The 13,875-nt window shown below is 42.2% G+C and overlaps 1 protein-coding gene across 2 annotated transcripts in view; it reads left to right on the top strand.

The window, feature by feature from the left end:
* The window catches only part of LIPH (lipase H), a 44,791-nt gene extending 35,756 nt beyond the window's left edge, over positions 1-9,035 (top strand). For both annotated transcript variants that reach the window (XM_006201008.4, XM_072962294.1), the window contains 2 exons: positions 6,620-6,793; positions 7,950-9,035. In XM_006201008.4, the coding sequence (XP_006201070.1) occupies positions 6,620-6,793; positions 7,950-8,037 (262 nt within the window). In that variant the 3' untranslated portion in view covers positions 8,038-9,035. The remainder of the gene's footprint in view (positions 1-6,619; positions 6,794-7,949) is intronic.
* Positions 9,036-13,875: the final 4,840 nt, after the last annotated feature.

The following is a 13,875-nucleotide window of genomic DNA, read 5'->3' as shown; positions in this document are numbered from 1 at the left end:
AGACCCCTTACCCATTCTTTTTTTCTCTTAAACAGACTTTATTTTTTAGGGCAGTTTTAGGTTCACAGCAAAACTGAGCAGAAAGTACAGAGATTTCCCGTATACCTCTTGTCCCCACATAGGCACAGCTTTCCCCAGAACCCAAAATAAGATCTGGTCATCTTCAAATAAAGACAGTTTTACTTCTTCCTTTCCAATCTGGGTATATTTCCTTTCTTTTTCTTGCCTAATTGGCTTGGCTAGAACCTCCTTCTAAGCTGAATAGGAGTGGCAAGAGAGGATGTCCTTACCTTATTCCAGATCTTTGGGAGAAAGCACTCAGCTTTCAATATTAAGTACATACTAAATTTTTTGTAGATGTCTTTTATCATCTTGAGGAATTTCCATCAATTCCTAGTTTGTTGAGTGTTTTTATATTAAAGGGATGTTGGATTTTGTCAAATGCTTTTTCTGCATGTATTTAGATAACCATTTTTGTATATTTATTATAGTAATAATTTTTGCATGTTAAATTTGCTTTGTACTCTGGGATGAATCCTACTTGGTTAAAATATATAATCATTTTTATATTTTGCTGAATTTGGTTTGCTAGTATTTCATTGAGTTTTTGGAATCTGTATTCAAAAGATATTAATCTTTAGTTTTCTTTTTGTGTGTGATGTCATTGACTTTGATATCAGGATAATACTGGTGTCACAGAATGAGCTGGGAAGTGTTTCCTCCTCTTCTGTTTTTTTCGGGGAAGAGTTTGTGGAGGATTTGGTGTTAAATGTTTGGTAGAATTCATCCCTGAAGTGGTCTTGACCTGGGCTTTTCTTTGTAAGTTTTTTTTAAAAATTGCTAATACAATCTTTTTTATTATAGGTCTGTTCAGATTTTCTGTTTCTTCTTTATCATCTTCAGTAGTTTGTGTCTTTCTAGGAATTTGTCCATTTCATCTAGGTTATCTTATTTGTTGATACACAATTGCTCATAATATTTTATCAGCCTTTTAAATTTCTGTAATGTCAATAGTGATGTTCCTTCCTTCATTCTTCTTTTATATTTTTTTTATTGAAGTATAGTCAGTTTACAATGTGTCAATTTCTGGTGTACAGCACAATGCTTCAGTCATACATGAATAGACATATATTCGTCTTCATATTCTTTTTCACTGTAAGCTACTACAAGATATTGAATATAGTTCCCTGTGCTATACAGTATAAATTTGTTTACCTCATTCACTCTTGATTTTAGTAATTTGAGTCTTCATTTTTTCTTAGTCAGTCTACTTAAAGACTTTTTGTTTTGTTAATATCTTCAAAGCACCAACTTTTGGGTGTATTGATTTTTTTTTCTATCCTCTAATTTATTTCTGCTCTAGTCTTTATTATTTCCTTTCTTCCGCTTGCTTTGGGTTTAGTTTGCTTTTCTTTCTTGCTCTTAAGGTGGAAGTTTAGGTTATTGATTTGGGATCTTATTTTTTTTTTTTAATATAGGCATTCACAGCTATAGACTTCCCTCTAAGTTGCTGTCTCTGCAATTCCTACGTTTTTTTTTCCTTTTTTTCATTAATCTCAAAGTATTTTCTAATTTTCCTTGTGATTTTATCTTTGAACCAGTGGTTGTTTAGGAGTGTGATAATTTCCATGTCTGTGAATTTCCTAATTTTTACTTCTGTTATTACTGATTTCTAATTTCATGCCTCTGTTAAAAGTCACTTTCCTGAGAGATTTTGCTCCTGCAGTTTTTACTGGTTGCGTTCAGACAAGTGAACACAAGTCTTCAGTTGAGAGGTCCCTTCAGGTACCTGAGAATGGGTGGACTTGTCCTCATCATCACGATTCTCAAACAGCAGACGACTGTTAGGCTGCAGCCTCAGGGTGATATTCTGGCTCTTCTGGAGGACACTATGGGAAGTCAGGCTGCTTTGGCCACTTTTGCCCCTTCTCAGAACAGGAGTACTCAGTGGTAGACATCTTTCACTCTCTTCCCTTTCGTGGGTTGTTATTTTGGGGATCTGTGCCTTGATGTTTATCCACACCCCTTAGGCAGTTTGAAATTCCACAGTGAAATACTTGGCTGAGTGTGATAGTCAAGAGCAAATGTTTGCCAGGTTGCTTGAGTGCTATTGTTCACGCACCATGTTTTTTACATTTAAGCACATATTTGTATACTCTGACAATTCTGAGAAGTCTTTGGTAGGTTTTCATCATCCCAGTCTTTTGCATTTTCCCGTTTCTTTTTGCATTTAGCAGCATCTGGGTCCCATCAGAGCCTGGGACAGGGGGAGGCGGCTGCCTGCTTCCTCCCTGCAGAGCAGAAAGTGCCGGGAGCTGCTCTAGCACACAGCTCCGCGGAGAAGGTCGTTCTGGCCGTCCCAAGCCCCCTCACGCTCAGTCCTGCGGACCTCCTCACCCGCATCCCCGCGGGCCGCAGGAACCCGCTCCCGGCAGCTGCCGCGCAGCCGCTGTGTGGACCCGGCAGCTGCACCCACCACCCAGCCAGCCAGGACCCAGCGCACCAGCTCATCCTCCCGCCCGCATCCTCCTCCCCGCAGCTAGAGGCCGTAAAACCTGCAACTCCCGGCTTTTTTTTGGTTTTTTTTGTTTTCCTTTCAAATGCCATTATTATTATTATTTTCACTATGTGCGGGAATTCTTTGAGGATATGAGTAGAAGTAGATTTCTCCAGAAAGGATCTGCGTTTGCTTCTGTCAAGCTCCTGGAGATATCTTCAATCTGGGACGACTTTAATTTTCAAACTTGAGGTTTCTTGGATCACAAATAGTTCGAATATGAACTGTTCAACCATGTGACGGACAGTCCGCGTCCTACCTCTTCCCAGTGCCAAGATTTGAGGCGGAGAATTTTCTGTCCCCTGAGGAGTTAGAAGGGTTGTTTACTTCAAGTTCACGTTTGTTTGTTTGTTTAACACTTTTTATTGAGTTATAGTCATTTTACAATGTTGTGTCAAATTCCAGTGCAAAGCACAATTTTTCAATTATACATGAACATACATACATTCATTGTCACATTCTCTTTCGCTGTGAGCCACCACAAGATCCTGTATATATTTCCCTGTGCTACACAGTACAATCTTGTTTATCTATTCTACATTTTGAAATCCCAGTCCCTTTCCATCCCCCTCAAGTTCATGTTTAGATGACTTTTCCCCTAGAGGTCCCTTACTCAACTCTGCGTTGAGCCCACAGACTTTGTTTCATGTCCTACTGCTCCACAAGATCATGAAAACTGAAGCTCAAGGTTACTAAGTTTAAAAAAGACCAACATAAGGTGATTTCAGTATTCCTCTTGCCTATTTGGATTTCTGCTTTCACATATTTTTGGGGTTTCTCAGTATTCTTTCTTTTTATCTTAGTTCAGTGTAATTTAAATGATTTTAGTTTTGCTGTTTGTTGTTCGTATTTAGTGCACCATACTGCCAGAACCCATAGATCACCAGCTCTCACTCTATTCTTGCATGAACCCAATCTTTGGTTAGTACCTCTCCATGTATTTCCAGGCATTCCTGTGGGTGGAAGAGGGGGGTCTTACCTGTACTCATAGACAACCCTGGTCAGCTCCAGGAGATCTCCTTTTCCCTCTCCTGCCCTGCCACTACCCCCACTGAGTTCTGCCATCTGCAGGTGGTATCACCTTTTCCTGGAGTCCCTGTCATTTTCTGGTTCCATAGGTGCCTTTGGAGAAGTGGGAAGGGATCCCTTTTTCTCTTGCTGCACTCTGATCAACTGCTTATAATCCTTTTTGGTTAAACTGCTCCTTTCACATCAGCTTTTTTTTACACTTTATTGTGAAAAATTAAAGTTTAATTTTTAGCTGCAATAGTACTAAGAACTGTTTCTGAGCCATTCCGCAGTAGTTGACAACATGATACCTCATCAATCCTAAGTAGCTTAGTGTGTATTTTCTACAAACAAGGACATTCTCCTACATAACCACAACCAACCATCAAAATGAGAGAAATTACATTGATACGCTACTACCTTCTGATCCTGAGACCCTTCTAGTCTAAATAATTGTCCTAATAGTGTCTTTTGTAGCAAAGGGATTCAATTCAGGATCACCAGCTGCATTTGGTTGTCCTGTCTCTTTAGTCTTCACTTTGGAAGAGCTTTTCCATCTCTCCTCCACTTTTTGACTTTGACACTTTTGGAGATTACGGGTCGATTATTTTATTTATTTATTTATTTATTTATTTATTTATTTATTTATTTTTTATTGATTATTTTTAGAATATCTTCAGTTTGGGTTTATCTGATGTTTCCCCATGATTAGATTCAGATCATGCATCTTTGGCAAGGACACCACAGGGGTGATGTTATGTTTATCTCGGTGTTTCCTGTTAGGAAGCTCACAATTTTGATTTTTTTCCTTAATGTGGATCATCAGTTGGTTAAGGTGATTTCTGGCAAGATTCTCCACTTTAAAGTTACTATTTTTTCCCTTTGTAATTAATAATTATATTGTGGGTAGGTACTTTGAGACCATGTAAATGGTCCATTACTCCTTAAACCTTTACCCACTAGTTTTGATGTTTGTGGTTAAATTAATATTCTGATGGCTGCCAGATGGTGATTTTTCTAATTCAGCATTTAGGAAAGGCATTCTCTTCTTCTTATTTATTTATTCATTTATTTGTTTATATCAGTATGGACTCCTGGATTTTTATTTTATAATGGGGACTTATAATCAGTTACTATCATTATTGATTTATTTTGATATTCAAATTGCCCCAAATCTGGCCAGTGCCCTTTTTTAATGCAATTTTCATTAAAAAAAAAAAGGTAACATAAAAATTTACTATCTTAATCATTTTCAAGTATACAGTTCTATAGTTTAAGCATATTTACATCATTGTGAAACAGACCTCTAGAACTTTTTCCTCTTGCAAAACTAAAACTCTATATCCGTTAAATAACAACATCCATTTCTCCCTCCCCCTCCCCCTGGCAACCACCAGTCTACTTTCTATTTCTATGAATTTGACTAATTTAGATACCTCATACAAGTGGAATCAAACAGTATTTGTCTTTTGTGACTGGCTTATTGCATTTAGCATAATGTTCTCAAGGCTCATCCATGTTGTAGCATGTGATAGGATTTCCCCCTTTTTAAGGCTGAGTAATATTCCATTGTATGTACATGTCACATTTTGTTTATTTACTCATCCACCTATGGACTTTTGGGTTGCTTTTACCTCTTGCCTATTGTAATAATGCTGCTTTGAACATTGGTGTGCAAGTATCTCTGAGACCTTGCTTTCAATTCTTTTGAGTAAAATTGCTGGATTATATGGTAGTTCTATTTTACATTTTTTGAGGAGCCTTCATGCTGTTTGCTTTGGTGGCTCTATCATTTTACATTCCAACCAACAGTGTACAAGGGTTCCAATTTTTTCATATCCCTGTCAACACTTGTTATTTTCTGTTTGTTATTTTTTTTTTCATAGTAGCCACCCTAATCGGTGTGAAGTGATTCTCTATTCTTTTGAACATCTCCATCAATCTTTGAGTGCTTCCTTACTTTATGGCACAGAGGTTGTTTCAGGATCACTTTGTACTTTCCCTGCCCTAGCACTGGAATCAGTCATCACTCCAGGGAGCCCTAGTTCCTTTTTGTGGAGATGGTATTTAGAAACCACAATCTGGGCAACCTTTTGGATTAGTTCTACTTGTGGCACTTCTGCCACTTCTGCCTTCCACAGGACTGACACATGATTCCAGTGAGCCTGGGGTGACAGGCACCTCTTCACCCCCATCCCTACCTCCAAACTAAGGATTCATATCTCGGCAATCATTTCTCCATAGCCTACTCTCCCAGGTCCCCAGAGGGACATTACCCACCTGAACCTCCCCAGTGATCACACCTTAGACTCAATTTGGGATTTTAACTGTAGGAAACATCCCCACCCACTTAGAAGAAAAGTTGGAACCTGGGATGCAGCTATTTTAAGGTTTCTCTTGAGAAGCAGAACTGAAAAAATATACGTTTAAGCACAACTTCTAAATTAGATTCTAAATTCTATCCTAATTTAGATATACGTATGCATCTCACAATGCAGTTTAATGGAAAGACCGTAACTTTGAACTCAGCCAGAACTGGGTTTTAATCCTTGCACTGTGACATATAAGACCTGTGACCTGGGTGAGCTTTAGCTCTGCAAGCATCTGTTTCCCTGTCTGTAAAATGAAGACATTAATACCTTGCAGAAGAGGTAGGGGGTAGGCTCTAGCTTAAGTGGTAGAGTGCATGCTTAGCATGCACAAGTTCCTGGGTTCAATCTCCAGTACCTCCATTTAAAAAAATTTAAAAAATAAAAAATAAATACCTTGCAGAATTTTTCAGGGAATTGGAGACACGTGTCCAGAGATGAGGATGCTGTCTGGCCTATCGTAGGCGGCAGGTACCTCTCTAACGTCATAGCATTTCGTCAGTCCTGGGGGCAGCAGCTTCACTTATGCAGTCCTTTGGAATCCAAGCTTTGCCCATGAACGTCGGCTACTGAAGGCTATGGGGTCAAATGGCTACCTGCCGATGTGCGGTCTGTAGGCTTCAAAACTGTTTTCTTTCACTGGTAATCTATATCCACTGAAAAATATCTTATTTCTTCCTTCCAGTGAGCCCGCAACATTTCAGAAATACCATCAAGTGAGTCTGCTGGCAAGATTCAATCAAGATCTGGACAAAGTGGCAGCCATTTCCTTGGAGTTCTCTACAGGGTCTGTAATAGGCCCCAAGTACAAGCTCAGGATTCTCCGAATGAAGTTAAGGTCACTTGCCCATCCGGAGAGGTGAGCTGCAAACAGGGTCTGGCAAGTCCCTGTTTTCCAAAGATGGTATTAGTTCCTGTCCAATCTGCTTGGTCTGATGTTTTAACAGGACTTCATCAATCACAGTGAAGGAAGGGAGGGATCCTCTAAAACCAGACTTGATCAAAATAAGTTGCCCAGTAATCCAAGAAAATTTTACTAGTATGCACTGAAAGCTAAATGGCCTGATAATCCAAAGAAATAATGTTGCTATATGCTTAGTTACACAGTTCCTCCCTAACCGCTCCACCCACGCTGCTTAGAAGTTGATAATTTGTTGTAGAAAAGAAAGCCTCCTATAGTTTGGCAAACTGATAAAACACAGCCTAGCATTAAAAGGTACAGAAAAACTGGAATCTTTTGTTCCACTGATAAAGGATAAAGTACAATATATCAATGTTAAATTTGATAAGTGCCCTGAGAATGCCGTTGTCCTTAGGAAATATACACTGAAGTATTAAGGGGTAAACAGCCTATTCTCAGTTGGTTCAGAAAAAATAAACAACAGTGTGTATGTGTGTGTGTGTTGAGAGAGAGACAGAGACAAAGAGGGGGAGAAAGAACAAAGCTGTGATGGTACGTGTGTTTTGTGACTAATGCCACTAGTCCTAGCATCAAATCTATGGACAGAGAGAGACAGAAAATGATGTGAGCAGTTACTGCTTTACGGTTATCCTGAAGGTCTAGGATACCCTAAAACATTTAATAGTACAAGTTTTTTTTTCCCAAGAGGGTAGTCACTTCATCTTAAAACTGGTACTTTTTAATACTTCTTTTCCTGATTATCAAAGTAATAGATGTTCATTTTATAAAATCTGGAAAGTGCGAAAAGTGTAAGGAAGTGAAAAAAATATCATGGATAATGTCATTATTCAGAGGCAACCACTGTTAATAGTTTTAGTTATCTCTTCCTATTTGCTTTTAAACCTGGTTGAAGTTATGTGGTGAATAAAACTGTACATCCTGATGTCTGGCTGTTGTTGATGCTGCTTTGTTTATTTACCGCAAGCATTTTTCTAGAACGATAGAGATAATTGCTAAATAGTTTTACATCCAAAGGCGATGATGCAACTGACTTCACCAGAATGGGGTATTTTTTGTATTGTATTGACAAGGATATTTCATCTTATTTTCACAGGCCCCAATTGTGTCGATATGACCTTGTACTGATGGAAAACGTCGAAACAGTCTTCCAACCTATTCTTTGCTCAAAGTTGCAAATGTAACTGCTGACAGGACACCTGGGTACCAGTAACATTAAGAAAGCTACAACTACAGGCTTTTTAAAGCTTCACCTCACCTTTTCCTCAAGGCACAAAAAGTATAGAATAACCAGGGTTTTTTTGCAGTAATGTCACACTGCAAAACATCAAATGACCTTGGATTATGAAACAGTCCTGGGAAGGGAGCCCCTAAGTAGGGCGAGTCAGAAATAGCCAGGCTCCCAACCGCCCAGCGCCTTGTCTGGCTGTGTCCTGGGGCCTCATTTGTTCCGACCTGTCGATTCTGCTGCCTGTCACCCGGGCAGTTCTGCCCATCACAGCGGCCAGCCAAGCATCTCAAAGGGAAAGACTGGCTGGAGACCTCCCTCTGGACTCGACCCCACATTCCCTGTGCCAGATCCCTCCAGGCCGCGCATGCAGAAGGGAATGAAACTGACCTCCCTCACAGGGCTCGTGTGTGGATTTAGGAGGCAAGTCTGTGAAGGATTCTTTGAAATCCTTTGGGTGCCACATCTGTGAGTGGCTGATATGTGTGAATATGCTTGTATTTATTTTGCTATGGCTTATCTAATAAGCACTAAGAGAGCTTCTCCCTGTCAACACCACCTTCTCTCTTGGGCTCTTTGCTCTGGGAAGGCAGGGAAGCCACACCCCTGGCTTCCCGTCTTGTTGAAAGTGGGGTTGGTGCAGGAGGCAGTGAGGACAGGCCAGTAGCCAAGGGGGCAGCCCCTGGGACCAGACAGTATGTGGATGAGGGAAGAAGGACAGATGAAGCCGTGGGACTACCTCGCTCATGGGGACCAGGGATGGAGCAAGAGGCAAGACAGAAAAAGCAGGGCTTGTTTTTCACTTAAGGTGAAGAAGAATCGCTTTATAGGCAACCCTCATTTTAAGCAATTCTTAAGAAATATTTTGTTTTTCTTTATTACTAATGTAACTTGTGATTATTGAAGGAAATTCAGAAAATGCACAGATGCAAAATAAAAATCCGCTACTCATAATCCCACCTGTGGGAGGTGATTAATGTTAACCTTTCAGAGTGATGCCAAGTAACTCGTTTTGCTAACATGTGAATTCAAAGCACTAACCTGTTTGCTCTTGGAGTATCTGAAGCTTCTGGTTTGAAGAGTTTGCAGGCTTCCCTAGGAACAGGCGCCATCTATGAATCTGGAATGATAACAGCAGCCAAGTTAAGAGGCCCCCCAAGGGCCAAGGTCAGAGATTTCAGAACCAGGAGGGGATGTCCCTGCAGTCAGATGCCCAGGGCAGAGACAGAGCCACAGGGGTTGACACCACCCATCCCCTAGATGCGGCCCCAGTAGGAAGGTTCCTGGGATTCCTGAGTCACAGGTCCAGGAACCTCCTCCACATCCAAGTGACTGCTCTTCTGCTTTCTGTGAGAATAGACTTATTTTAAAGAAATGAGCTGTTTCATATATGATGGAATTCTGTAAATATGTTCCTGTGTGGCATGTCTTACCTTTGCTTATGCATGTAGCAAATCCAGAGTCTATTCCACTAAAGTGAAGGATGACTGCGGTGAATGTCTGAACTCTGAAAGGAGTGAAGCTCAGCGATGCTCCTGCCCACTTGGACGTCTCACCAGCTTTCCTCCTTCCCTCGTTCAAGCAGTCGTGCATACAGGCTGATGGGCCCTGATTTCTGTTTAGAGTTTTATTGGTCCTGGATTTTGATTAGTACAGTGACTGTGTCCTCTTTGCCTTGCCCGGTAAGCAGGGGATCAAAACAATAGCAAGAAGATGCCAGAAACAACATTTCTGTTGATGTATAAACTCTTCAGGCCAGTGGGTCTCTCTCAGCTTCTTCTCCTGGTGTCTGCTAGCACGGTACCTGGCTCATGGTGGGGCGGGTGGGTGGATGAACACACAGATGGATGAGTGGATAAATGACAAAGTAACAGAAGGAAGTTTGCTCCCTGGAGTGGAGGTGAATTTCAGTGGGTTTCGTGTAACAGTGATCAGGTGAAATGGAGGCAATCACAGGTGTGCCACTCTCTTAGAATCTTTCTCCTGAGGCCCCTGCAACTTTCGACTCTGTCTCTTGTTATCCTTGCCTCTCTTCCTTCTCTTTGCCAGTGTATTTATCTGAATCCCCAATCCAAGAAGCAGTTAGACCATAGCCTACCTTGTTCCCTCCAGTGTCTTCCCCAGTGTCTCCCACTCAGCGTTTGGACCTTAGCTGGATGGGTACTTCCTCAGGGTGGTGGGGGTGGGGGGTCTTACTCACATCATTTCTTTGCAGTGCACGCTGAACTTCTACTCTGGAGAGCTTTTTAAGGTTTGTTTGTTTGTTTGTTTCATTTATGTGTGTGATTGAGCCGGGTGCCTAGCGTGGTGCCTGCAGCACAGTCTGCGCTCAGGAAATAGTTACTACGTGAACACTCTCTGTTACCTTGTAGGACCTATGGAGTCATGTTCAGCTGTGAGGAAAGGCCTCCCCGCCTTCCCTCCCACCACCCCAGCCCGCTTCTATGGCGGTGCCCACCCTTCTCTGACTTAGACCTCTCTCCCAGGGACCTCTGTTATTGTTGTCTCTGTGATGTCTGGAAGACCATTGCCCATTTCCCAGGCTCCCTGGGAAAAAGAGAGGTTGGCTCTTTTTTTTCACTCCTTATTGCAACTTCCAGGTGGTCCTAACACCATTCTTTAGCAAGCCCACCTATCCGGAAGCCTAGGAGATTTTTCCTTCCCCCAATCCCCCATTTTAGAATGTCAGCTAAAACCCTCCAGGTCCCTCTGGCATTACTGGCTGACTCCAAGCTGTGGTTCAAAGTTCCCCTCGCTTGTTCTTCCACAACTCCCTTCCGCCACCCACTTTGCATGTGCTACTGTCGCTGCTTTCATTAAGCCATATCGTAAGATGTTTCCATGTCTGTATCTCCTCTGACACTGAGACCACAGGAGCAGCTGCTGCTTATTTGTCTTTGCTGCCCTAGCTCCTAGCACAATGCCAGGCACAAAGCAGGTGCTCAGTATATGTCTGTTGAACAGCATGGAGCGGACCCATCCTTAGGGACTTGGAGATGCCTTCACTCTGATTCAGACTTCGACAGTCTTGGGCTTCTTTCCCAAAGCAGACAGGCTGAGCAGAAGGAATCAAACAGGAGGCTAGGGGGTAAGTCAGGGGCAGCAAGCGAGGACTTAGATAGCGAGCCTGTGGGAAGTTAGGTTTGCATCTCCCAAAGAATTCTTGCTAAAGGTTCTTTGCCACCTGGTATTGGCTGAGTCCCACAACCCCTCAGGTCTCCCTGCTGGATTTTTCATGGACTCTAACAAGGCACACCGGTTCCTTTCCTAACAGTCTTTCCTGGGCCCTCAGGACACCACCCTCACCACTCTAGGTCTCACCCACCTGCCCTGAATGAGCTATCTTGTTCTCTTTCACTGGTTCCACATTTCCTTACCAGGCTTCTGATCTCAGTCTTCTCTCTTGGAAAGGCAGTGTAGCGTAAGATGAGGCTCTGCTATTTGCTGCCGTGTGACCTCAATACCTCCTAAGTTTCCATTCTCTGTACTGTGAAGCGGGGGCTGCTTAAAGTCCCTGCCTCATGAAGGTTGTTATATATAATAAATACATTCATGTGTGTACAGCGCTTACTGTGGGGTCGAGTGTACTGAGACTCGGTGAATATCAGCTGTTGTTACTTTCCCTCTCGTGGTCTACTTAAGAGACCTGTCCGCCTTTTCAACGCTCTCCTTTACACATGTGACCTCCAAATCTGACTGTTCAATCTGAGCTCTGGATTTTCACTTGCTTGTTGAGAGGCGGTGCAGGGGAAAGAGCACGGGCTCAGGAGGTGAAGACAAGTCCTGCTTAGCACTCTCCCTGTTGTGGACTCATCAGCACTCAAAGTGACTTCACCTGAACACCTGCTCAGCCACTCGTCCCTAAGCGGGATGATGATGTTTGCTTCTCTGGAAGCTTTGCCACATCAATTTCCTCCACGGTGTGATCTACAATGATAACTCCCCATGCTGTCCCCTGACCGAAGAGAGAGCAAAGTCCTTGAGAGCAGGAACCTTCCTTCTTGCTCTCTACTCTGCACACCCCTGGCACAGGCTCAGGTACATTCCTTTTTCCATTTACTTTCTCTCCTCCCGGATTCCTTTGACTTCTCAAAATCAACATGTTTCAAACCAAAACAACTGATCATTTTCCTCCTGGGACTTGAGTCCATTAATTTAACAAACTATTACTAAGTGCCAATTATAAGGCAAGCCCAGCTGAGAGCTGGGACAGATAAAAGATGGTGAGACCTTGTCTCATTTACAGATGTGTTCACTGTCTACTGTTTCTCTTTCCGGTCTTACTTAGAATGAAGATCTCCAGGTCTCTCTCCCCACGTGTTTTAAAATGGAAAATTTTACACACATACAGAAATACAGAAAATGGTATAAAATCCACTTCCATATGCTCATCATTCAGCTTCAGCAATTATCAATTCAATGGCCAATCTTGTTTTATTTATACCCCTACCCACTACAGTCCTATCCCATTATTTTGATGCAAATCCCAGGCATTGAACCACTTCATTCATAAATACTTCAGTATTTTGAAAAGATAAAATACATCCTTTTTTTTTTCTTACAAATGAGTCACAGGATACTCTAACACTGCACCTTGTTTGATTTTTATCCCAGCCATCTATCCCGCAACTGCACTGTGTCAGGATATCTAGAGTTGCCTCCCTCTTTCAGGAAACTACTTGGTGTTCCATTTGTGAATATACCATAATTAACCTCGCTAGTCTCCAAATGATGGGCATTTAGGTTGTCCCTAATCTCTTAACATCAAAATGGAGCTGAGAGAATACCCTTGAAACATACATCTTTGTCTACCTATGGGCATATCTATAAGTTCACTTTTTGAATGTGGAATTGCTAGGGCTTTGCACACTTCAAATTCTGACAGGGGCTCCTTATTTGGCCAAAGAGGGGCTTTGAATGATATGACAAGGATGGTTTCTTTCTGTTGTCCAGGCTTGTGACATTTTGGAGTCCTCTCTGTCTCTTCTACATTTAATCAGTCATATCCTACCAACTCTTCCCTTCCCATAATTGTGGTCCTGACTCAGGCCTGCATCCTTTCTCACCAAGACAATTACAGCTTCCAACTCACAACATATTCTAATCATCTTCCAGGGCAAACAGGAGCTAAACTATTCTCTTGTTTAAACACCTCTGTTGGTGTCTCCTGATGTACAATATTTAAAAAAATCCAACTTCTTAGCTGCCTTTCGTTGCTTTCCAGTTTGTCCCCACATTCTCACTCATTTCTCACACCTTAGGCTTCATGGAACCTGGATACTGGTGCCTTCCTGGGGCACCTAGATCACCCTCTCCCTCCTGTCTCTGTTGTGGAAATCGTGCTCATCCTTTAAGGTAAACTCAAACCCCACCTCCTCCATGAATCTATGCAGTGCAGGACCACTAGTTTTGGACTCATAATCATGGTGTCGTTTGGGGGACGTCACGATCTTTCTCAAAATCAGATTTTTCATCTGTTAAATAAAGGCAAAAATACCAACCTTGCTGGATTGTTGTGAGGATTAGCGTTAATGGGCACATAGTAGGCGTTCAATAAAAGGAAATTCTCATTTCCGTGGTCGCTTAGACCATCCCACTGCACTGGATTAGAGCCTCTTGTTCCACGAGGGCTGCATTTGCTTTGTTACAGCTGGTGGTCGACCAGACTGTCTTGACCACTAGACTGCAAGCTGGCTGTGGGCAGGGCTCGTAATTCATCCCTGGATCTCCCAGCACCTGACAGAGACCCTGCAGATAAATGGAGAAAGAGAGGGACAAACGTAGAAAAATACAC

Source organism: Vicugna pacos, chromosome 1 (genome assembly GCF_048564905.1).
Source record: "Vicugna pacos chromosome 1, VicPac4, whole genome shotgun sequence".
NCBI classification, from domain to species: Eukaryota; Metazoa; Chordata; class Mammalia; order Artiodactyla; family Camelidae; genus Vicugna; species Vicugna pacos.
This window is presented reverse-complemented; position numbering and strand designations above follow the sequence as displayed.